This window comes from Syngnathus scovelli, chromosome 17 (genome assembly GCF_024217435.2).
Source record: "Syngnathus scovelli strain Florida chromosome 17, RoL_Ssco_1.2, whole genome shotgun sequence".
Taxonomy (NCBI): domain Eukaryota; kingdom Metazoa; phylum Chordata; class Actinopteri; order Syngnathiformes; family Syngnathidae; genus Syngnathus; species Syngnathus scovelli.
The window spans coordinates 4,884,487-4,907,775 of NC_090863.1; the positions used below are offsets into that span (position 1 = coordinate 4,884,487).

A 23,289-nucleotide genomic window follows, 5' to 3' on the forward strand; every position below is an offset into this window, starting at 1 on the left:
ATTTTCGCGCTCAAGGGGAGTTCCGAAATGCAGGTGCCACCGAGCGCGTGGCATTTTCTCCAGTAAGGGAGCAAATGTTTGTCGTTTCTTGCCGTCTCTCACGACAGACGCCATGTTTGTTTGTTGGAAGATTTTCCCACGGCGACTGTAAGCGTCGAAATTAACTGGAGACTGCAAGGAGAGTTTTCAAATAGGCCCCAAAATGTGTGGTTTGTTGCCTTTTCTCACAAGCCTTTTTTATTTTGTTTGTCGCAGGATTGTCGTGCTCTCGTGACGTCACGTCCACCGCGACGGTGGGCCTGGAGGTAAATTGTAGGCCGCAGGCAATTTAGCCCGTGAGCAAATGTTTGCAGTTTCTTACGATGCCGTTTATTATTTCTTGCAGGATGTTCGCTGTCTAGGGAGTGCTTGAGGTTTGGGCACAGCACGCCACAATCGACTTTGCGTCGCGTCGTTGCGCGTTTTGGTGGTATTTTAAATGTCATTCGCGGGTTTTTTTTTTTTTTTTTTTGCTGGCCAGCAACATTTGCGTGGGTTATTTTCTCCCGTTTTGGACGCCGCCAACCTGGATCATCTGTCCAATGTGAGGTGAGTTGATGAATGATGAAATTAAAATATCAATTATAATCCTGAATAATTATCATAATTTACTACAATATAATGATTATATATTTTTTCAACTGCAAAACTCTACTTAGTATGTATAAAATTAAAATATCTATTTTTGTTGCAATAATTTCTGTTTGTCTTTTGTAGCACTAGAAAAGGCTGCCCAGCCAGCATCCTTCTATACAAAGCAAGCAGGAGGCTCTTGAGGAGCTATTTCAGTGATGCTGAGGACACTGAGGAAGAGTAATCCTAAATCAGGTGAAAACCTGTTTTTGTCAAGTTTCAGCTTCCCAACACACAATGGTTGTCGAATCTTAGCTTCCCAGCACACAATTAATGGCTGTCTGTGTTATTGTAGGCTGCAAGAGGAGCCAAATGGGAAAAGTATAATTCCATATGAAAAGGCGCAATGGCCTATCCAAAGGAGCCATGGCCTATCCAAAGGAGCCATGGCCTATCCAAAGGAGCCATGGCCTATCCAAAGGAGCCATGGCCTATTCAAAGGAGCCATGGCCTGTCCGAAGGAGACATGGCCTGTCCAAAGGAGCCATGACCTGTCCATAAGAGCAATGCCATACCCAAAAGAGCAATGCTATATCAAGTCAAGAATCAAGCAGCACGCTGCAAGTCGACGTGTGCGGATCATGTGCCCAGGAGGGGGCAGTGTGGTTGCCTTTGGTTATGGGTGCATGACGGAAAGGTTGCAGGTGTGGCTAGTGTTTGGGGCTCTGATGGTTGGTCTTACTTAAGAGGTGTGCTGTGGTTGTGGCTTGTCTGGATCCAGCGTTGTCTTGTGCTTGGTTGCCATTGACGGCTCACTTGGGGGAGGACGTGGTTACGTGGATGGAGACAAAACTTAAACTTTGATGTGGATCCGAATGTTCAATTTTGCCATATGACGTGTACCATTTTGTGTCTTTTTCTAACCTGCCACTATTGTACTTGCTGCATTTGTTCTCTTCCTCGGTGTAGGGTGGCGTTGGAGCGAGCCGATTCCGAATGTCCAATTTTGCAATTTGACTTGTACCATTTTGTCTTTTTCTAACCTGCCACTGTTGCACTTGATCTAACCCTAACCTACCACCACTGTGGTACTTGCGTTCTTTGTTCTCCCCTAGGTGTAGGGCAGCATTGGAGTGAGACGGTAACTTTTTGTGTCTTTTTCTAACCTACCACTGTCGTGCTTGATCTAAGCTGTGTGTCCTTTGTCCTCTAGGTGTAGGGGGCGGTGTTTGGGCGAGCCGGTCCACGAGGAAGACATAATGATGCGAGCAGCGCCCAACTCATTGCGTGTTCTGCCATTTGTAGACTGGACGCAAAAGGAGGGGGGGCGCACGGCCCGATCCGATCCGACCCGGCGGCGGTCACCAAAAGCAGCTAGTCGCTGTGATCAAGTAAGCAAGTGACCGACAACTTGGGGTGCTCTTTGAGTTTCTAACATTTGTTTCTGTTTCTGCAGATGGCGACCGGGACGTGACACAATCAGATCAGAGGTGGACTGACTGCTGTGGCATTAATCTGAAGTCGCAGAGTTCTGAGGGAGACCCGCTTCCTTGGAGGCGTCGACCTGCGCAGCTCTATAGTGTGAAATGGATTTATTTTTCATTTTTTTAAATTGCACCAGCGGTGTCCCAATGTCTGCTTGAGGGCTGCATACTGACACAAATTCATTAAATCAATCACGAAATGTTGCGTTCATTTGTGTGGTGTGTTGCGAGGCTGCCATTTGGACACCAATGGTGACGTGTGTAGGGCTGCACGTGTATTGGAAAACTGCCATATGGTGGTCTAGGTTATTGACATGCACTTTAAGACCGCAAAGATTTTTTTTTTTCATGTCTCAAATGAAACATGTTTTCTTGCCTAACTATTTGTAATGAGTTAAGACGGTAAGTCATTGATGTAAGTTTAAGTTAACTAATCTAACTGATCTCATTGCAATCAAATAGTTAACCTCCATCCAAGAATTTTGCACAACTTGCCTCCATGCAGTGGTCTGGCCCAATACTGCCATATCATTGATTTTCCAAAATGTTGTGCAGCCCTCATTGAGTGTCAAACGCGCAGCGACCGCGCAGCGACGGCAAGCGCAAGCGACGGCAAGCGCAAGCGACGGCAAGCGCAAGCGACGGCAAGCGCAAGCGACGGCAAGCGCAAGCGACGGCAAGCGCAAGCGACGGCAAGCGCAAGCGACGGCGCAGCGAGACTTTTGTGCTTGTCTTGCAAGGTGGAAGAGACGATGTATGAATCAAAGAGCCGGTGGACGGAGGCCACCAGACCCGCGATTGGTGAGCGGGGTGCACACGAGACTGATGGGTGCAGATGCAGCCAGCGTTTCGGGGGAGTATGACTTTGTTTTTTCTTTTGTCCTTTCCCTACCCCTGTCTGTTTGAATAGGGTAACTAGTAGCACGCACGGGCATTTGGGTTGCTGTGACCCTCTAGATACGAATCGGCAAAGTAAACACCCCCTGCCTCCCTTCCTCCTCCCCCCCCACCCCCTTCTCTCTCTCTCTCGTCCAACGGCGCTTGGCACACTGACGCCACCAGGTGGTCGCCTGTCATGGTGACTACTGTGGAAAGGGTTGCTTCGGACTATCCGTTCAAACTTTGAACACCAAACATGTTTGGATGGATACCCTATCAATTTGACCAAATCTCCTTTTGTTTCCGAGCAGGCTCTGGTCGAGTGGTTAACGCCATTGCCTTCAATCAAATGAAAATATTTGTATCGATAGTTCATCCTAAAATGAATTGTTCTTGCAAAAATTCTGCGGCCGTTGCAGTGCTCCCGTGGATTCATTTTCAATTCAGTTGTTAAGAAACACCACTGTTGCACAGAGACAATTTTTGAGTCGTATCAAATAAATTATTTTCAAATTGGTCCAAACAAGTTTTTCCGTCATAGCTACAAATGGCCAGATTTTTGTTCTCATGCCCAAAAAAATAAAAACAAGAAATAAAACACCAGACAAGTTTTAACAGGTTTTAATGTTTATTAAAATAATAACACAAGTAAATTTCAAACCAGCAATCTAACGTGAAATTACAGTAGATATATTGGAGAACAATATTTAAGTGTATATATGCATACACGTTATTTTAAGTGTTATAAAATAACGATTAACCAAAGAGAAGCATAATCTCCCCGTTGTTGCATAACGGCGCATCCCTTCATGCAACAGTTAGCCGTTAGCTTGGAGAAAACGTGCATAAAAGGAGTGGTGTTTCAGTGAGTATTTTGAGTGAACCGATTCTGAAGATTAACTAGAATACACATCACTAGTACAAAACAGTGCAGACGACCATAAGCTGCCAGGTCGAAATAGCCGACAGGTTTATGACACCGGCTCCTACTCGGTAAGAACTTGGTTCAAACCCCATCCATCCATCCATCTTCTTCCGCTTATCCGGGGTCGGGTCGCGGGGGCAGCAGCTTTAGGAGGGACTCCCAGACTTCCCTCTCCCCAGCCACTTCATCCAGCCCATCCCGGGGGATCCCAAGGCGTTCCCAGGCCAGCTGAGAGACATAGTCTCTCCAGCGCATCCTGGGTCGTCCCCGGGGTCTCCTACCGGTGGGACATGCCCGGAACACCTCCCCAGGGAGGCGTCCAGGAGGCATCCTGATAAGATGCCCGAGCCACCTCATCTGGCTCCTCTCAACGTGGAGGAGTAGCGATTCTACTCCGAGTCTCTCCCGGATGACCGAGCTTCTCTCACTATCTCTAAGGGAGAGCCCGGACATCCTGCGGAGAAAACTCATTTCGGCCGCTTGTATCCGAGATCTCGTTCTTTCGGTCAGGACCCATAGCTCTTGACCATAGGTGAGGGTAGGAGCGTAAATCGACCGGTAAATTGAGAGCTTTGCCTTTTGGCTCAGCTCTCTCTTCACCACAACGGACCGGTACAGGGTCCGCATTACTGCCGACGCTGCACCGATCCGCCTGTCGATCTCGCGCTCCATCCTCCCCTCACTCGTGAACAAGACTCCAAGATACTTGAACTCCTCCACTTGGGGCAGGATCTCATCCCCGATCCGGAGAGGGCATTCCACCCTTTTCCGATCGAGGACCATGGACTCGGATTTGGAGGTGCTGACCCTCATCCCGACCGCTTCACACTCGGCTGCGAACCGTTCCAGAGAGAGCTGGAGATCACGGCCTGAAGAAGCCAACAGCACCACGTCATCTGCAAAAAGCAGAGACGCGATGCTGAGGTCCCCAAACCGGACCCCCTCAACGCCTTGGCTGCGCCTAGAAATTCTGTCCATAAAAATTATGAACAGAATCGGTGACAAAGGGCAGCCTTGGCGGAGTCCAACCCTCACTGGGAACGAATCCGACTTACTTGCCTGAAATGCGGACCAGACTCTGGCATCGGTGATACAGGGACCGAACCGCCCTTATCAGTTGGCTCGGCACCCCGTACTCCCGAAGCACCCTCCACAGAACCTCCCGAGGGACACGGTCGAACGCCTTCTCCAAATCCACAAAACACATGTGGACTTGTTGGGCGAACTCCCATGCACCCTCGAGGATCCTGCCGAGGGTGTAGAGCTGGTCCACTGTTCCACGGCCAGGACGAAAGCCACACTGCTCCTCCTGAATCCGAGGTTCGACCTCCCGACGGACCCTCCTCTCCAGCACCCCTGAATAGACCTTACCAGGGAGGCTGAGGAGTGTGATTCCCCTGTAATTGGAACACACCCTCCAGTCCCCCTTCTTAAAGAGGGGAACCACCACCCCAGTCTGCCAATCCAGAGGCACTGTCCCCGATGTCCACGCAACGTTATAGAGGCGTGTCAGCCATGACAGCCCCACAACATCCATAGCCTTTAAGAACTCGGGGCGGATCTCATCCACCCCCGGGGCCTTGCCACCGAGGAGTTTTTTAACTACCTCAGTGACTTCGACCCCAGAGATTGGAGAATCCGCCTCAGAGTCTCCAGGCCTTGCTTCCTCAATGGAAGGCGTGTAGGTGGAATTGAGGAGGTCTTCGAAGTATTCTCCCCACCGACTCACGACGTCCCGAGTCGAGGTCAGCAGCACGCCATCCCCACTGTAAACAGTGTTGACGTTGCACTGCTTCCCCCTCCTGAGACGCCGGATGGTGGACCAGAATTTCCTCGAAGCCGTCCGAAAGTCATTCTCCATGGCCTCACCAAACTCCTCTCACGCCCGGGTTTTTGCCTCAGCAACCGCCGAAGCCGCGTTCCGCTTGGCCATCCGGTACCTGTCAGCTGCCTCCGGAGTCCCGCAGGCCAAAACGGCCCGATAGGACTCCTTCAGCTTGACGACATCCCTTACCGCCGGTTGGAGGCGGGGCTCGAAGGCGAGCGTCTGGTGGCCGGGCCTTCGCCCATGGGGCCCGGCCGGGCATAGCCCGAAAAGGAAACGTGGGTCCTCCTTCCCATGGGCTCACCACCTGTGGGAGGGGCCGAAGGGGTCGGGTGCAATGTGAGCTGGGCGGCAGCCAAAGGCACGGACCTTGGCGGTCTGATCCCCGGCTGCAGAAGCTGGCTCTTGGGACATGGAATGTCACCTCTCTGGCTGGAAAGGAGCCTGAGCTGGTGTGCGAGGCAGAAAAATTACGACGAGATATAGTCGGACTAGCCTCCACGCACAGTTTGGGCTCCGGTACAAGCCCTCTCGAGAGGGGCTGGACTCTCTTCCACTCTGGAGTTGCCCACGGTGAGAGGCGTCGAGCAGGTGTGGGTATACTTATTGTCCCCCGGCTGGGCGCCTGCACATTGGGGTTCACCCCGGTGAATGAGAGGGTAGCCTCCCTCCGCCTTCGGGTGGGGGGACGGGTCCTGACTGTTTTTGTCTATGCACCAAACGGCAGCTCAGAGTACCCACCCTTCTTGGGGTCCCTGGAGGAAGTGCTGGAGAGCGCTCCTTCTGGGGACTCCATCGTTCTACTGGGTGACTTCAATGCTCACGTGGGCAATGACAGTGAGACCTGGAAGGGCGTGATTGGGAGGAACGGCCCCCCCGATCTGAACCCGAGCGGTGTTCTATTGTTGGACTTCTGTGCTCGACACGGATTTTCAATAATGAACACCATGTTCAAGCATAAGGGTGTCCATGTGTGCACTTGGCACCAGGACACCCTAGGCCGCAGTTCGATGATCGACTTTGTAGTCGTGTCATCGGATTTGCGGCCGCATGTTTTGGACACTCGGGTGAAGAGAGGGGCAGAGCTGTCAACTGATCACCACCTGGTGGTGGGTTGGCTCCGATGGTGGGGGAAGATAATTGTACTAAGTTCATTTTGTTTTTCCTTATTTAACACTTCACTGGTTTCTTTTATATCAAACAAATTGTTTTAGGTTATTCACCTGACATGTTTCGGCGGTTTCTTCCGCCTTCATCAGAGTGGGGGAAGATGCCGGTCCGACCCAAACGCTCTGTGAGGGTCTGCTGGGAACGTCTGGCAGAATCTCCTGTCAGGAAGAGCTTCAACTCTCACCTCCGGCAGAGCTTTTCCCACGTCCCGGAGGAGGCGGCGGACATTGAGTCTGAGTGGACCATGTTCCGCGCCTCCATTGTTGAGGTGGCCGACCGGAGCTGTGGCCGTAAGGTCGTTGGTGCCTGTCGTGGCGGCAATCCCCGAACCCGCTGGTGGTTCAAACCCCGGTGTGAGAATATACCTACAGGTGCTTCTATTGCGCAATCAACCCTTTATTTATTAATTTTTTTGGGGACCAGCGTCCAAACCGGAATCATGAATTGCTGTCAAATATGAATAGGATTAAAATAGTAACCGATAGGAGCAGAACCACCTAGCAAGGTTGCATTGATGTCCCTTCCAAACACTTTCTACTGGCTCTCGTACGGTTTTAGGTTTGCATGGGAGACGAACTCAGCTGGCCGCCGCTTGCTCGTCCTCCGTTTCCTCATTGTTCTCTCGGTCCACGCTGGCTGGCGACGGGCACGTTGTAGTGGCGATCGTCCTCGGTGACGAGGCCACTAGCCTTTGTGCTCATCGGGGTAGGCCACAAATTCCTCCATGTCGGCCATGTATATAGGTGGTATACCTGCAGGGTGCAGCGCAGGGCGTCGCCCAGTAGGCACGGCGCATCTCCACCTGCTCAAGCCTGGCGCTTGATGGCAGGTCTTTCCCGTGAATCGGCATGAGCGTGTTCTCCAGCACGCCAGCTTCTGTGCCCGCGAGCATGTGCGTCGTCACTGACTCGTTCACTCACAGACCCGTTTAGTCGGTGAACGTGAAATGCAATTCACAACTCGTTCATGAACAGGAAGTTGCGTCATTTTCTTCTTCGATTTGTTTTATGGTGAGGTGGCACCAGCTTCAATGCGACATCTACTGGTTGAAGTAATATGAACTGAAAAAAGAACGAATCACTTTAGGAAGTGATTCGTTCACTGGAAAAAAGATCCGTTCTTTTGAACAAATCGTTCACCCACGAGCCAACACTATTGGGGATGCAAAGTAAATAAAGGCGAGGAGGGGGGGCTGAATCAAACTGCCAAAAAAGAACGGTTCAAAATGCTTTATGTACATTAAGTTGCACATAGTACATAAAGGCTTAATGTCTTATTTTATACACTTTGTACATTAGCTGACTACAAACCACTGACGCTAAGTAATTTGACTGGTAGAGAGAGAAAGTTTTAGCCATTTAGCACAAAATTCACAACATAATGAGACATCAAAATGGAGGACGTTCCAGAAAAGCTTATTGTAAATTTCCATTTACAAACCATTATAACATCTTCCACGCATTTCAGGTGTCAAGTGTGACTGATATTTCTGTAAAATGGGGTTTTCTTGCTCACAAACACACACAAAAACATATTCCCCTCACTTCCATTTGTCAAGTGGGCTACTAACATTGACCGTCGGCCCACTTTTAAGGCACGGTGACTAAAAAAAATTGCACTCTTTTAAATATTTGTACACATTTGATGGACTACAACATTGTGCCATTGATTTGTCACAAAAGTACAAAGGAGAATTATAGCCACCTTAAAAATGAAAACAATTCATTACGAGTTGCCAGCAAATCACAGTATGTTTATGTAAGTAAAAAAAGTAAAATACTTTAGTAGAGATTTAGTTCTGATCTTACAATAAAATGGTATTTCTTGTGGATAAAAAGTTTTTTATTGTGAAGACTGTTATATATTTGGACTTTGATTGCAACTTTTTCAAGGTTTTTAAGTTTAATGTATTTAAATGAGGGAAAACGCTTTGAGATGAAATATATATTTTTGAGATTTAAATAATCAATTCTCAAAGAATTAAGAAAAAATAACTTTTCTCCCTTCAGTTTCTCCATAATACTCCTTTGTACAAAAGACACACACCACTAATAGGGTGGAAAACACCAAACAGAGTACTGTACTTGTGAGCACAACAACCAGTTAATTCATTGGCAAAATCACCAGAAACCGGCGGTTCAGTCTCCGGGTCAATAGGGGGCGATATTTTGTGCTGAAAAGTGCTGGCTTCTTGGAGCCGCCATGTTAGTTCTCTTTGATTATCAAACTCACCGATTAAAAGATCAGATTAGGTTGTCTCCTGGCGTCCAAAACCAAAGTGCTATCCAAAATTGTGCCCTCACAAAGAAAATAATGCTCAACTTTGTCGTCGAGCTCTTGAGAAAAAAAAAATCGGATGATGTTTTATTTTTATTGTTAATGTTTACGGATTAGGAAGAATACAAAAGAATGTCGAACTCTTGTGACATCTAATGCTGATTTTTGCTATCCAATCGTGAGAAGCCAAAATTGAAACCACAATAAAAATTCGATTAATTTCTCAACATTATCATTCATTTGTTTAAAACCAGACCCGTGAGGGCAACCTTATGTCACCCTGAGTAAAATATCAATGATGCAAGCACAAATGCGCTGCGTAAACGATCAAAATTGAGCATTAGAATTTGCCTGAATATATGATTGGAGGTTGTGTTATAGAGTGCACCTCATAGGTTTCCCGATGGTTGTATTTTCTTGCCTGCAGGTTGTCAATGTTCCCACAGGTTTGTAGCATTTCCAAGGATTTGTCCTCCTAAGTGGCTCCATGAACGACATGTCCGATGGTTCTAAAGGTGCAGGGAGATTTGTCGACTTTCCTCCGATGGGCAGCGGGAAGCCTCGTCGCAACGTGCAGGGTGGGCACTTCAGACTTGGGTGGCTTTCTTTTGTTCTGCGTTGCATATTGTGCTGTGTTCACTGGCTGGGGGAGGGGGAGGCAGAGGCGGGGGTGGCTCGTCGCTCGGGCTTAGCGATCGTCCTCGTCCACGTCCTCCTGCTCATCCTTAACCACTTCAGGTAGCCGGAAACACTCCCCAAAGAAGTTGACCAGAGAGCGGCTCAGGTGCTTTTGGGTGTCTTCGCTGTGCAGGAAGTGGCCCTCGTCCGGGTAGATCTGAACAGGAGAACAATTTTATTAGCACAAATTGTGGAAATTCAAAGAAACTGACTTTGGTGTGCCTAATGGGCTGTCTGCTAACCCCCCCCCACACACACACACACACACACACACACACATCTCACCTGAAGAGTGTAATTGGCCTTCTTGCTGATTAAATGGTTGATAAACTTGGCCGTGTGCTGAAAGTGAACCTTTTCTATAGACAGAAAGAATAATGAGTAAAAAAGAAATCTTACAGCCTTTTCCGAAAAGAGTCATTAGATACCGTCTGCAGTGGGGTGGATGATCAAGTACTGCTTCTGCACCAGCTGACCTGCTCTGTGAGCTAAATTTGACATCTGGCACACAAAAAGAAATGCTCACAGTCACAAACAAAGTCTTTTTTAAGTTATTTGAAAATGATGCAATATACCGCGTAGACTCTGGAATCAGTCTTTGAGCCCAGGTATCGTTCGGAGAATGCCGACACTGGTTGGGGGGGGGAAAGGAAAATATTCAAATGGCACATAATTGAACTCTCTGGCTGATCTGAATAAAAAAATCGGGTTTTACCGTAAAGCTCGAAATCCGTGATGGGCGAGACTGCGGTTCCACATTTAAGCTGAGTGAACTCATCTGAGCTGAGCAGCAGTGTGGACAAATATCCTCCGTACGCCTGCACGACGACGACAGATGGATACGTTCGATTTTTTTCGAGCGAGAACAACCCGCAGAATACCACCAGGCGTTACCTTTCCATACACTCCCATTCGAGTCTTGTCGATGTAAGGCTCTTTGGAGATGAACCTGAGCGCCTCCAGCTGGTCTCGTTCCTCCAGCTTGCCCAACCTCCTGTGCACTTTGTGGAGGAGGTTGGTACCCTGGAAGCCGCTGCCGTGGCCGTCGAAGCGGATGACGACGGTGCCGAAGCTGCTCACCAGGATGGTGGCCCAGTCCACCTGGAACTGCTCGGTGACCATCTGGCCGCCTGGCGTCCCGTCGCTTGGTTTACGAGGCGACGATGTCGAGTTTAATGTTCAGTCGGGCGCATACATTTTGTGAGTCGAAGAAAAGGAGGATCACGTGACCATATGGAGGCATTTGCGTCTGGTCGTACTTACACCAGCAGCAGCAAGGGGTAATGGGCTGTGTCCACAAATCCAGCTGGCTTGAGAATCTGCATGGTGAGAGCTGCGGCACACGCAAAACAATTTTTCTTTTTTTTTTCTTTGAAGCTCGCAGTCTTTGTGCAATGCATGTAAAGGCCTACTGTAGTCGTCTATGGTGATGGTGTCGTACTCCACTTTGGGCATCTGCATGTTGTTGTACGTGGTGTTGACTCGCTCGTTTGTCTCTACATCCAACAGCTCTGCACACACAAAAAAAAGGTCAAAATGCGCATGACAGTCGGGACAGAAAAACATCTCCGGGAGGACATTTTACTCTGTTTGTCTTCTGTTCTGTAGACGGCCACGCTCGGAATGTCAGGCCCTGGGAAGGAGTTCAGATTAAAAAAAAAAAAAAGGGGCTGTTTTGGAATGACAGAGCTGCTTTGGAGGTGACTCACCTTTACAGCTGAGTAGGAAGTAGCGCATGTCGTGACTGAACGACACGTCCACATAGCCGCACTTAAACTGGCAGGACAGGCAGCAGCGGTTGAACGGCGGAATCGTGTCCGTGCTGTAAAACGCCATTGACGTGACTCGACGCGCACATGATGACGAGGTGCCGAGGAAGCGTCTACCTGTACAAGTGTCGCCGTTTGGGGTCGTCCTCTGTGCTCAGAAAGTATCTGGGAAAAGAAGCCGCTAAGGTAAGCGTCGTTTGTCTGATCTTGCAAAAGTGTGCAAAAGAGCCAAACTGACATGAGGTTCCTCTGGTGATTGTAGGCCAGGATGTTGGTGACATCCCAGTCCCCCGACGTCAGCGACTGAAGTATGTCCAAGCTGGTGTTCAGCTAAGGCAGATGAGTCAAGTCAAGCTCAGACGAGAAACATCCACTTGTGCGAGCGATAGCATACCATGGAGGTGGACATAGAAATATGGAAGAACTTCCCTCTCCCACCCTGAGGGATGGCTCGTGTGAAAAAGAACTTGTGTCCATCGTGTGAAAAAAGCGGCGCTTCATTCTGCGGACGGGAAGAACATGTGGTGTGTTTGCATGCTAGTGCACAAAAACACACGGGTGATGTTTCACACCTACCTGTCTGTGCAACCAGCTTGTGCTCTCATCTTCATGTTTCTAAAAAGTCACAATGCGTTATTTAAGCCTCTGCTGATCTCACATATACTTGTGTAAAAAAAATATATAAACCATTTTTTTTATATACATGGTATAATCATCTTCATTACAAACTGACACAAAGAAAAAAAGTATTTAAAGCTATCAGGTGCGTTCATGCAATCATGCAATAACAACGTTTGGCCACATGGCGGCAGTATTTTTCAGTCCTTTGAAATTAAAGCCTTTTAAGGTCAAGTTGATCCCATTCTAAATAGCTCCTAAATATTTTCACATCATTTGTTGGTATAAATCCTGAGCATTTATTATCTGATTGTATTTTTAAAGGCAATTATTTAAAAAAATCTGCAAAATGTAATTGAATCAATTGTTTTGCTTATACTTCAAACAACGATGTCACTGAGTAGATTAGCGCACCTTGACGCAGACCCCTGTGGTCGCCTCACACAGTGTCAATATGGAATTGTTCTGGGCTCTGTTCAGCCAGTTGACAGCCAGTTTGGTGCTGGTGGCCCATTTCACCATGGTGATGTAATACTCCCTCCTGGGAAAAAAAAAAAAAAAAGGACAAAAGTCCATGCAGGGACCGTCAGAAGTAGCCGCCGTCAGGCTTAGCCACCGAAGCATATCAATGACACCTTGAGATGGGCTCTCACCCGATTCGGGGGTCATCGGGTTTCTTCATGACCACGGTGTGCAGAGGACCGTTGAGGCTCACCACTGACAGGTGCACCACAGGGTTTTCCTCCCCAGCCTGCGGAGGCGGCCCAAAGGAAAGCGGATATGTCCGTTTGGGTTTCAGGTGCGACACCAAAAGCCGTGGAACAGCGTCGTGTCGCGACTTACCTTCGGGTAGTGGTATTCCAAAGTGTTGGGGTACGGCGTCCCCGTGAAGAAGGGGACTTCCATCTTTGGCACCAGCGTGTCGTTGATTGTCATGTAGGCCAGACGCAGGCCGTCGGGGGACCACCAGTGGGCCTTGTAGCTCTGCAGGATCTCCTCTGGGCCCCAAGGAAAAAAAAATACAATTAGAAAACATTTTAAAATAGTCATGATGAGATATAAAAGAAAAATGATTCAGTCGTGCCTTAGTCCAACATATTGTTAGAGTAGATTCAAATGTAATCCAGCAGGGGGCACTATAGCTTTATAGAAAGCAGCCTGTTGCTATTAGGTCGTCATCTTTTTGTGAGGGATAAAACATCATCAGGATTGATTGTGCGTCTATATTTATGAAGGTTTTGTGTGTATCGCATAACCTAAACTCGTATTGGCTGAACGATTTGATACGGTGTGGTGTTTGAAGACAGTTGAGTTAGTTACACTGCCTCAGTTTATGATGACTCCGGGAGGAGCCATTATTGATTGATTATTCACAGCAACTTGGATGCTGAGAGCGGCTGGCACAGCCCGAGCGCGTTGATGCCGAAAAGTTGCCTTCGGAAAATAAAGTGCAAATAAATCACAATTCATTTGTGTAGCTCAAGGCTGAGAGCTGCGCAGAGGGACAATACAACCTAACCTTCACTCTCGCTCTTGCTCTCTCCGCGCAGGAATAAGCGACATGATTTGTGTCGGGGTGATAAATCCTTACGAGGCAGCGGGAAGAACGTTACAAAACAAATCTTTGCACGCTAATGAAAATGGATTACGTCTCTCATTTCGCTTTCTGGGTGCCACCAAAAAGAAATAATCCTATTAATAAGGACACGATTAAATCCGACCCCCCTCAGCAGTTCAGTAGAATTACAGATCCTCCCTCCATAAATGGCTTTTTGTAATTGCATTACACATTCATAACATTCACAGATTGTTATTAAAAGCCCCCTGGGAAATAATAACGGCGTTACGGAGAAAATAAGTTGCCATTGACGAGCCTCGACGTTTTATCATAAATGACAGCAGCGGGGGGGGGGGGGGGGGGGAACCCTCACACATTTCCATTAGCAAAACCCACGCTGAACAAACAATTTCAATCAATAAAATGAACACATTTTGAAATACATGATCTATATTTAGATGAACAAGATCAATATGACTGATGCATAATGGATGGCAAACGTCGTATTTTCCTGAATGAATTCAAAGAGCCTAAATACAGTGCTTAGTGTGACAATAGAGGTGTCAAAACGTGGAGATTGCTTTAAGTGGCTAGAATCGATGCTTGAATTTTACCGGCGCTTTTCTGAAACACTTTACAAATCCACTCAACATCCTTTTTTTTCTTCTGAAGCAAAATTGACTGAATATTTAACATCTGCCAATATAGAGTACAAAGTGTAAAAATGTTCCTTTTACAATTGTTGCATTGAGTTTGACGAGTGCAGTGGGCCTACCTTCATAGAGCCAGTCAGCCAGGCCGTTGAAGACCACGCCCTCCTTTCCGCTAGAAACCAGCCGGATGGTGCGACTCTCTACTGTTGCTCTGTAGTAGATGTTGTTCTCAAATATGAAGACCTGCAGCCAAATACAAGGAGATGCTCAATATCATCTAACACCTGTCTGCAAGAATTCGGCTTTCAGTTTTCATCAGCACTGTCTTGCAGGCCAACAATTTCATCGACCACTAAAATTGAACCTGAGGGGATAAACTCTTCGAAAAAATACGAAAAAAGGGATTTCAATTTGAGAAAAGAAATAAAGAAAAGGCCAGCTATAATCCTGGATGAAGTTTTGACATGCTACTTTGTCAAATAATACTTTCATTTTGATCTTTCTCATCACGGTCTCTTTTTTTGTACAAACAACCTGACATTCAGATCTGTGTGCCTCTCGCTGATTGCTCCGTCACAGCGGAGTAATTGGTTGCACTTTAATGGGGGCATCTTCATCTCTGTGTAGATCTGATCTGCTTGACTTCACACACAGTCACACATTTGGACGCTGACGCGGCGTGATCAATGCCTCCATTGCTGACGGATTTCAGGCGAAAAATCTTTGCAGCGAAAGAAGCTGGGATGAAAATGAGGGTGAACACGTCAGACTGTGACAAAAGACAAGCGCTCGACGTTTTGTTTTTCCTGGCACCTTAAATGGAATCATCTGGTAATGTTCCATTGCAGCCTTTAGATGAATCCATAAAAACAAAAAAACAATTAGAAAGGTAAAACTTTTTGAAAAAGAATTACGTCGCAACAATCGATTTTAACAATATAATAAATTGTTCAACTCTTACGATAAAAAGCCACGTGAAGAAAACAAAACAAAATGGTAATGATCCTGCTCCTGCTGACCCGGCATATCAATGAGTGCCTGTAAATGCCAAACGCATACAAACACAAAATTAACTGGGCACACTAGTTCAATTTATCTACTTGGATGCAGCGAAAAAAAAATCTGTGCCCAAATGTTTCATGATACACACGCACACACATGTCAGTGTTTTGGTTCCCGAGGCGACAATCCAAATGATTGGTTCTGCCTTGAGGAGCCATCTGCGCTGCTGTTGCTCAGCATCTTCAGCGCGCCCCCATCAGTCCAGATGGTGAAATGCATTTTCAAATTCGCCTGCTATATTGTTGTTCTCTTCAGAGTACAATTCCCATTCCCATTTTGGTTTGTTTTTGTTGTGTAAGGCCTTACGAGCTGCTGGCCTTTAGGTCCCCATCCAGCAAATTGCAGCACAGCTTCGTGCACTTCGGGAGGGTTCAAGGGCCATGTTTCCCTGCGCAAAACAAACAACATCGCAATCATGTGCACTGGATGTTTTTCTTTACAGCTGTCACTGTTCCTGCACTGAGCGGTCAAGGTGAATGATGACAATTTGGAGAAAAAAACTTACTGTGTTGTAAGGCTGTAAATAATGTACTTGGCCACATAGGAATGTTGATAGATCTGCCAAAATAAATAAGATGACAATTCAAGGCTGAGAAACATCAGGTTAATTTAAAAAACAAAAAAAGAAAAAAGCTGCAGTGGTAATAAAAATGTGAATGTCCCAACCAGTTTCAAGTCAAAGGCAAATAGCACTTGTTGCAGGTCAGGTGACACTTGGTACCTGGCGGCCTTCGATCTTTCCTGGATGAGAGCGAGAGAGCGAGAGAGCGAGAGAGCGAGAGAGAGAGAGAGAGAGAGAGAGAGAGAGAGAGAAAATAACTAACAGGGAAATTGACAACTCTACAGTGAGTTGATTAAGGTGCACTCACAAACATTTGGTTTGGCACGACAACATGTTTCTCCTCCGTGTCCACGTTGAGCTTGACAACATCACCTTCCCTTGTACGATACAGCAGCTCATTACCTGCGCCGAGGAAGTCAACACATGAACTCATTCACAAAACAGGCCAGTTTATTCATGGATGAGGTCAAAAGAATAATAATAATCGTATTCTTATTTTCTGAGCTTTTTTTTTTTTAAAGCTCCGCCCCTGATTTAAAGAAAAAAAAAAAGGAAATTTGTTATGAATCATGTTTAAACACTAACACAAAACTATTTAAACACATGTTTAACGAACAGACGGACTTTGTTGAACTTCAAAATATAATAATGACATCTATTTTCATACCGTATATATTCCAAATGAAGCAAAGATTCTACCGCGTTAGCAAACTGATGTATTTCACGGTCTAAAATTGCTCACATTTGCGGGATTAAATGTACGATTTAGCGCTTTTAAAGTAATAAAGTAAATCCTTTCCACACAGGCATCCGGATGGAGGGTCAGGCAGGGTACCGCTGATTGTTCCACTTGCCAAACTTCCATTCTGTTTGTACTTAAAGTAGATTTGCATAAGATTAAGAGAGATTAAGTCCCAGATGTTGCCTAGCGATAGCGCAATATCTCACTCGCACATAACGCAAGAAGCGGTCGCCAGCCGGCTCGTTCCGACGGTGCCGGTAAAACGCGTTTGCATCTCGGGAGGTGGCGGCGGGCGAGTCGGAGGTGAGTCCAAAGGCGAGTGAGGCAAGAAGCGACCCGGCGGGGGTTGGGTAGGTGACGTGCCCCCGGAAATACTGATGAGGACCGCGCATCCGCCGCTTACGGGAAGGTCATGGGGCCCAAATGGGAACGCGAGATGCGATGTCGCCATGATTTCGTCAGGCACTGAGAATGTTTTCATCAGCTTGCTGGATGAACGATGCTTGTCACGCATTTAGTATATGCGCCGTTGCCACAGATGCCTCGGAAAAGTAACATTGTTACTTTCCGGATGACTTGACTTTTAAAGTAACTTAATTATGTTAGTGAATACTAAGATAAATTACAAGTTACATTCAACAGATGGCGCCAATACTTAATTGGAAGTAAATTTTTGAAGTTTTCTTGTTTTAATCAGACGATATGATAATATTTTACACCCAAAAATTATAAATGGTGTTTCTAGCCTTCACTTAACACAAAATGTTATTTAAGGTGGTATGTTTTTATTTTATGTACTTGTAATGTTTTTGGAAGTGAGAAGCTGGCCCGACAAAGCAGAATTTGTTTCAACTCACCGTTGAGCCACACGGCGTCAGGTCGGTGGATACGGAGGTCGGGACCAAACACGTCATCCAGGGTGACCTTCTTCTTCAGGGCCAGGCTCTCATCTTCACCTGTCAAGCCCATGTCAAAAAGAAAGGGAGAGAAATGTATTGTAAAGTGCAGATAGCGTCGCTGTGCCGCTGGCTGGGGCGGGAGAAGCTTCACGTTGCGCCTGTAAAATTGGATTCACATTTCAAACGACACTTTTGTTTGAAGATGATTTTTGTTTCAATCTGGGAGGACAGGGTGCCGCAGACAAGATGACGTCTCCAATACTATGACTCTTTAGATAATCATGGGATTTCTTCTTCTTCATCGATTCATTTTTAGTATTTTGTTTATGCGCTCATAATATAAAATATGCTATCAGAGAGCAATTTGGAGCGAAGACAAGAAAGTGAGCACCGCTGCGATGTAGTTCCTGAGCGACAATCAGACCAAAAGATCACAAAGATAAAATAAACCCAAAGACAAAGCTGGAATGAACGGCGCCTTAGAGTGCCCCGGAGTTGCAAAAGTAGCTGAGAAAGATAAGCTCTTTGTCAGGTCTCGAAACGTTAACGCCCGCGCGGCGCCGGTGTGTCATCAGCCGCTGGCAGGAGCTGAGCGAGCAAGCAGAGCCAGCCAGCTCTCGCCACAAAAGTTCTTTTTTTCTTTAAGATAAAAGCTGCAGTGCTTTGACAAAAGGCCATCATCTCCGTTCAACTTCTCTTTGAGGGGGACTCAGCTCATCATCACGTAAGGCCTTGACACCGTCAAGCAGTCACATTAAAAAAGAATGCGGCAGAACTTTGCGAGCGTGTGCGTGCATGCGGCGGCTACATACGAGGCGTCAGCAGGATGACCGAGGTGACAATCAGGGAGCAGATGACCAGGATGACCAGCAAGGCGATGGCTATTCCTTTCCAGTTCCTCTGCGGCGGCGCACTCCCCACCAGGTCCTGGAGAATGACATCACGCGTTACATCACTCATGCAATGACATCATCCAACATGAACTTCTAAGTGAACTTGTAGTTGGCATGTCAAGGAGAGCTGAGCACATGACTCACTGGCCGCCATTGGTCACATCATAGATTTTTAAAGTGCTGCTATTAGTGTGTACGCCACAAAATGCTCCAAGTCCTTGAATAGTGCACTGACAAACAAGTGCGAGCTGTATTGAGCCAACTCCGCTAATAGACTGAAGTAGCATTAGCTTTTACGCAAGAGGAACCGGCAAATAATAAAAAAAAAAAAAAAATGGAGACAATTTGAAATCCACATGCGGCTTCCATCAAATGAACCCGCTTCACCCGCTTCTGAAGTCCACGAGCTTTTGTTACTATGGCAATCGAGGGAGCCCAAGAATGTTGAAATGAGGCGATCGGTAGCCAGTTCTAAGGCAACCCAGCGTTTCCACTCTTGGAGGCAGCAGCACTTTGACACCAAGCCGCTGAACGTGCGGATCCGAGTCGGTGCTAATTCTGGAACATTTTGGGTTTGCTGCTTGAAAAGAGCAAGTCTTCGAGCAACATGGCCTGAGAAACGGTTATTATGTAGCTATGAAGCTAACGGGCACGTTGAGGCCGGTAACAACATATTTAATTGATCCTTTCATTTCACAGGTTGGCCAACGATTTGAATACAAGCCATTCAAAGTCAACATTCCTCCTTTTGTGTGTCAAGTACTTGGAATCATACTGCAGATAAAAAAAAAAAAAAGAGTGCCACTGGGCCACAGAACAACAGTTAAGCTCTTATAAAACAAAATAACTGCACTTGAACACCTCCATTACTTTGTGTGCACAAGTTTGTGTGTGTATACGACTGCAAATCAATAACAAAAACAGCGAGTACACGCAGAAAACAGCGGGCCCGTCAATAAGATGATTTATTGCAGCGAGGTCCATGATTTACACTCGCACGTTGCACTGGCAAGATATTCATTCACCTGCCTCAGTTATATGATATCTGCTGAAGATATTGCTGCCTGAGTTCCCAAATAGAGCAACAGAATGAAGTGACGGCCGTCCTCCATTAAAGGTCCTGTTCCATCACTCTGAGGGCATTTTAATGCACCGGTGGAGTGCATCAGCCTGACACACACACACATAGGTGTGACAGCTGTATTTGTGACTCTCTGCAGTGAAGCCCTGCAGGCTTGGAGGCGTGTGTGAGTAAATATTTTGTTCCGGTTGCGCTCCCCCACCTCCGTGACTAATTGGCCCTATGAGCCTGATCACATGGAAGGAGGTGGAAACCTTCACGATGGCCATTTAAAAAAAAGATTTTGGAGAGGAGCAATGAGCAGAGATTCATGAGCTTGCGTCATTCATCGGTGGGGTTTCCGCAAGCTGATGTTTGCCGTTGACGGTTCCGAGAATCCGTCCTTGGCCGACTTTGATCGCAATGCTCCGTTTCGGCACGGTTGTCAATAAGTGTAACCGTATCCACGCACATTTTGACACGCTAGCTCCAAAAGCTTCACATTAGCTCACTGTTGTGCACGAGGGTTACTTTATCTCCAAATCCATTTGCAACAATTTTCCCGTCACTTGGAAACGTGCGTTGGAAGAGCCAAGGCTCTTTTTCCGGTCAAGCTTCCTTCCACTCTCCCTAATCCGCTCTGCCTCCCACTTTCGCTTTGTCTAAGCATCTCTTTGTCTCTGCTCGCAGCTGAAGTGTGAAATGGATCTTTCTTGATCTCAGCACCTGGTTGCCAAGGGAACCAACTCCAGCACCGACTGGGATCAAATCCGCAGTCCGGTAAAGTGTACAGGAATAATAAGCAAGAAATGATGGCATGTTAAAGCGCGTGGCACGCGTGTTAGCCCACGGGCTTCAACTTGACATCGGACACCGGAAACAGGATCCGAGACTCGGAGCAAAAAACAGAAGTTGAAGCGTCGGCCTTCGGACGGGCGCGAGGGTAAACTTTTCCTCTGGCGCGGCATCAATAAATCATGGCCGCTCATGAGAGGGCATTAAGAATTTATGCTGGTTGGCTTCCACAGCTCTCGTCTATACAGCCCGTCCACCGCCGAGGAATTGTTAGACGCCCCAGGCGAGCCAAGGGACATATTTGGATGCAACTGTGGGACATGCACGGCTAATTGACTCGCACCCAAAATCTGATGTGGAAAAATGTCTTTAGTTACTTTTGTTTAAAAGTCATGAAATTAGATTAGAAGTTACATATGGATGGATGGATGGATGGATGGATGGATGGATGGATGGATGGATGGATGGATGGATGGATGGATGGATGGATGGATGGATGGATGGATGGATGGATGGATGGATGGATGGATGGATGGATGGATGGATGGATGGATGGATGGATGGATGGATGGATGGATGGATGGATGGATGGATGGATGGATGGATGGATGGATGGATGGATGGATGGATGGATGGATGGATGGATGGATGGATGGATGGATGGATGGATGGATGGATGGATGGGATTATCATTTCGGCCATCATCACGCAGCCCTAGTAAATAGTTTGAAATGGAGGCCAGCCAATCACAGATAACCAGATCACTTTTCTTTTCTTTTTTTCTAGAGAGTAACAATTAAACTTGCTCGAGCACATTTCTATGCCGACTTGTTGACCGGCTTTGCAGCCAAACAGCTTGGCGCCGGTTTGCCATAGTGGCAGCTGGAAACAAAGTGAAGCGGAAAAAAAACAAAACAAGCAGCAGCACTCGCCGAGTCCAAACACTGATTGGACAATCAAGTCACTCGTGGAGTGAAGGAAAGGGAGCTGTTGTGCAGGCCCGGCCCGGCCTGGGCGACCGTGCTTGTCCTTCCCTGGACACAAAATCATTGGCGCTGTTGCAGGTGGAAAATAATGAGGCGACACTTCCTCCCTTCTGTGCTTGTTTTGTCCGATTGCGGCAATAGTCGCTGCAGCTGATAAGACAAGAGCATAAGTCAAAATAATGCTCAATGATTCATGCGACTTACCCTTCGTCCTATTATCACATTTCACTTGCCGCTGAATTATTTAACTTTAGTTCCCATCCATCATTTGGACTCGGCTGCCTTTATTTCGCTTTGTTCCAAAAACACAGCGTGTATATATTATTGTCTTGTTAATCGGTACAAAAGTGTCAGCTTCTTGTTCAACAACAGCATCAAAATGAAATGTTATTGATGACTTTAAAAAGACAACACATGCTCTTTGCTTGGCCGTTAAAATTGCAAACAAAGACAATTAGCCGCTATAAAAATGAACAATAGCCTCAGAGACCCAAATAGTCAATACTAACCAGCAGCGTCAGAAAATCAATGTGAAGTCACAAAAAAAAAAGAAACACGCTGACATTTTCGTTGTACGCCTGACAACAAGGTGACTTTTGTGGCGAATGAAAAGAAGGAAAAGTACAAAACATCAGTGTGCAATTTACAGGCTTCTTTGTGGCCTAGTTTCCTTTGTACAAAACAAAGCAAAAGAATAACACATCATTCCCATCGTAGGCGAGAGGAACGTAAAAATGTGAAATAGCTCTCAAAAGTGATTTCTCCCAGCACTTTTGGAATCTTTAGAAAAAGCCATTGATTTAGTCACGATTGACTCAGCAGGAAGTAACTCAGCCTTTTCTTCCAACGTTCGCTAGCTGAAGGGAAGGTAAATTAATCACCAAATGCAGACTATGTTACAAAGGCGACATTTAATCACTGATCAATTTTACTCAACGTTTTCATGCTCTCCCAAGCCTGCATTATGAATAGATGGATGGATGCTTGCCCCCGAAATAAGTTCTTGAACTAACTTTTGTTTCCTTTCATGCAAAAGAACATTCGTTCTATTTCAAAATGAAAATATCACGAAAAATGTGTAATTCCTCAGCGGGAAATGAACATTTGGCTTCACATCTGCACCACATCGCATATTAAAGCATTAAAATCACTCAAGTGACAAAGTGGCTGTTTAATCACTGTTTAGACAAATTGCAAGCAATCAATTCAAAAGTAGTTTTTTTGTTCTTCATCAAAGCAAGAACGAGTCCTATCGACGTGATAGGTTAGCAGAGGTAATTGCCTATTGATTTGAAAAGGACATCTACCCTCAGACCACTGCGACCGAGTAGATGAGGTCAAAGGTAACGTCGGCCGTTCGAGGGCCCGATGCGCTTGCGTGCGTGTGTGCTCCATTAACTTGAACTTTGTGGAGATTTGTTGCGGCAGATATGGAATGTTCTCCAGATGACCGCGGACAGCCGCTGAAAATCAAAAGTAGAGCCAAAGGAAGATGTGACATGACTGCAAAGGTAAAATAATGGCGGGTGGTGGCCAGTGGAGTCATGTGAAGGTTTAAATCAATGCCCATGAGTCAGCAGAGGCCAACTAAGGGTGAGATAATGTTTCATTCACTCTGCTGATTTGTGTTTGCGTCTAAATCACTGATGCTAGAATGTGACCGTCCCCTGATTCGGGTGAAGGTAGTAGAGGGAGTGAATTTTTTTTTTTTTTTTTGGTAGGCTCTTTCACTGCAGATTGCCTTCAATGTATCACAATCAAGCCCGGAGCTTCATCTGAGGCCCATAACAAGTCCACTCATCAAGACGTTTGACTTTGTCTTGTCTGCTTATTGCCTTCCTT

The 23,289-nt window shown here is 46.5% G+C and overlaps 1 protein-coding gene and 2 long non-coding RNA genes across 9 annotated transcripts in view; 2 read left to right on the forward strand and 1 right to left on the reverse strand.

Annotated features, from left to right (window-relative positions):
- Window positions 1-368: 368 nt before the first annotated feature.
- LOC125984507 (uncharacterized) lies at window positions 369-2,296 on the forward strand. Of its 2 annotated transcripts, XR_007486983.2 has the most exons (4): window positions 369-588; window positions 757-867; window positions 968-2,003; window positions 2,069-2,296. It is a non-coding gene; the product is annotated as an uncharacterized lncRNA (long non-coding RNA). The 2 variants fall into 2 exon arrangements; XR_011085593.1 differs by having other exon boundaries at window positions 369-867.
- Window positions 2,297-8,109: 5,813 nt separating this feature from the next.
- The window catches only part of dpp6b (dipeptidyl-peptidase 6b), a 36,785-nt gene continuing 21,605 nt past the window's right edge, over window positions 8,110-23,289 (reverse strand). For all 6 annotated transcript variants that reach the window (XM_049746383.2, XM_049746385.2, XM_049746381.2 and 3 more), the window contains 24 exons: window positions 18,526-18,640; window positions 17,672-17,770; window positions 16,380-16,474; window positions 16,177-16,251; window positions 16,016-16,068; window positions 15,817-15,898; window positions 14,571-14,691; window positions 13,081-13,235; window positions 12,891-12,988; window positions 12,652-12,778; window positions 12,196-12,234; window positions 12,014-12,121; window positions 11,858-11,949; window positions 11,737-11,784; window positions 11,560-11,672; window positions 11,436-11,483; window positions 11,263-11,361; window positions 11,114-11,183; window positions 10,745-10,994; window positions 10,566-10,668; window positions 10,426-10,481; window positions 10,279-10,351; window positions 10,136-10,209; window positions 8,110-10,007 (listed from right to left, as the gene is read on the reverse strand). In XM_049746383.2, the coding sequence (XP_049602340.1) occupies window positions 9,861-10,007; window positions 10,136-10,209; window positions 10,279-10,351; window positions 10,426-10,481; window positions 10,566-10,668; window positions 10,745-10,994; window positions 11,114-11,183; window positions 11,263-11,361; window positions 11,436-11,483; window positions 11,560-11,672; window positions 11,737-11,784; window positions 11,858-11,949; window positions 12,014-12,121; window positions 12,196-12,234; window positions 12,652-12,778; window positions 12,891-12,988; window positions 13,081-13,235; window positions 14,571-14,691; window positions 15,817-15,898; window positions 16,016-16,068; window positions 16,177-16,251; window positions 16,380-16,474; window positions 17,672-17,770; window positions 18,526-18,640 (2,340 nt within the window). In that variant the 3' untranslated portion in view covers window positions 8,110-9,860. The remainder of the gene's footprint in view (window positions 10,008-10,135; window positions 10,210-10,278; window positions 10,352-10,425; window positions 10,482-10,565; window positions 10,669-10,744; window positions 10,995-11,113; window positions 11,184-11,262; window positions 11,362-11,435; window positions 11,484-11,559; window positions 11,673-11,736; window positions 11,785-11,857; window positions 11,950-12,013; window positions 12,122-12,195; window positions 12,235-12,651; window positions 12,779-12,890; window positions 12,989-13,080; window positions 13,236-14,570; window positions 14,692-15,816; window positions 15,899-16,015; window positions 16,069-16,176; window positions 16,252-16,379; window positions 16,475-17,671; window positions 17,771-18,525; window positions 18,641-23,289) is intronic.
- LOC125984506 (uncharacterized) lies at window positions 11,664-12,321 on the forward strand. Its single transcript, XR_007486982.1, has 2 exons — window positions 11,664-11,805; window positions 11,882-12,321. It is a non-coding gene; the product is annotated as an uncharacterized lncRNA (long non-coding RNA).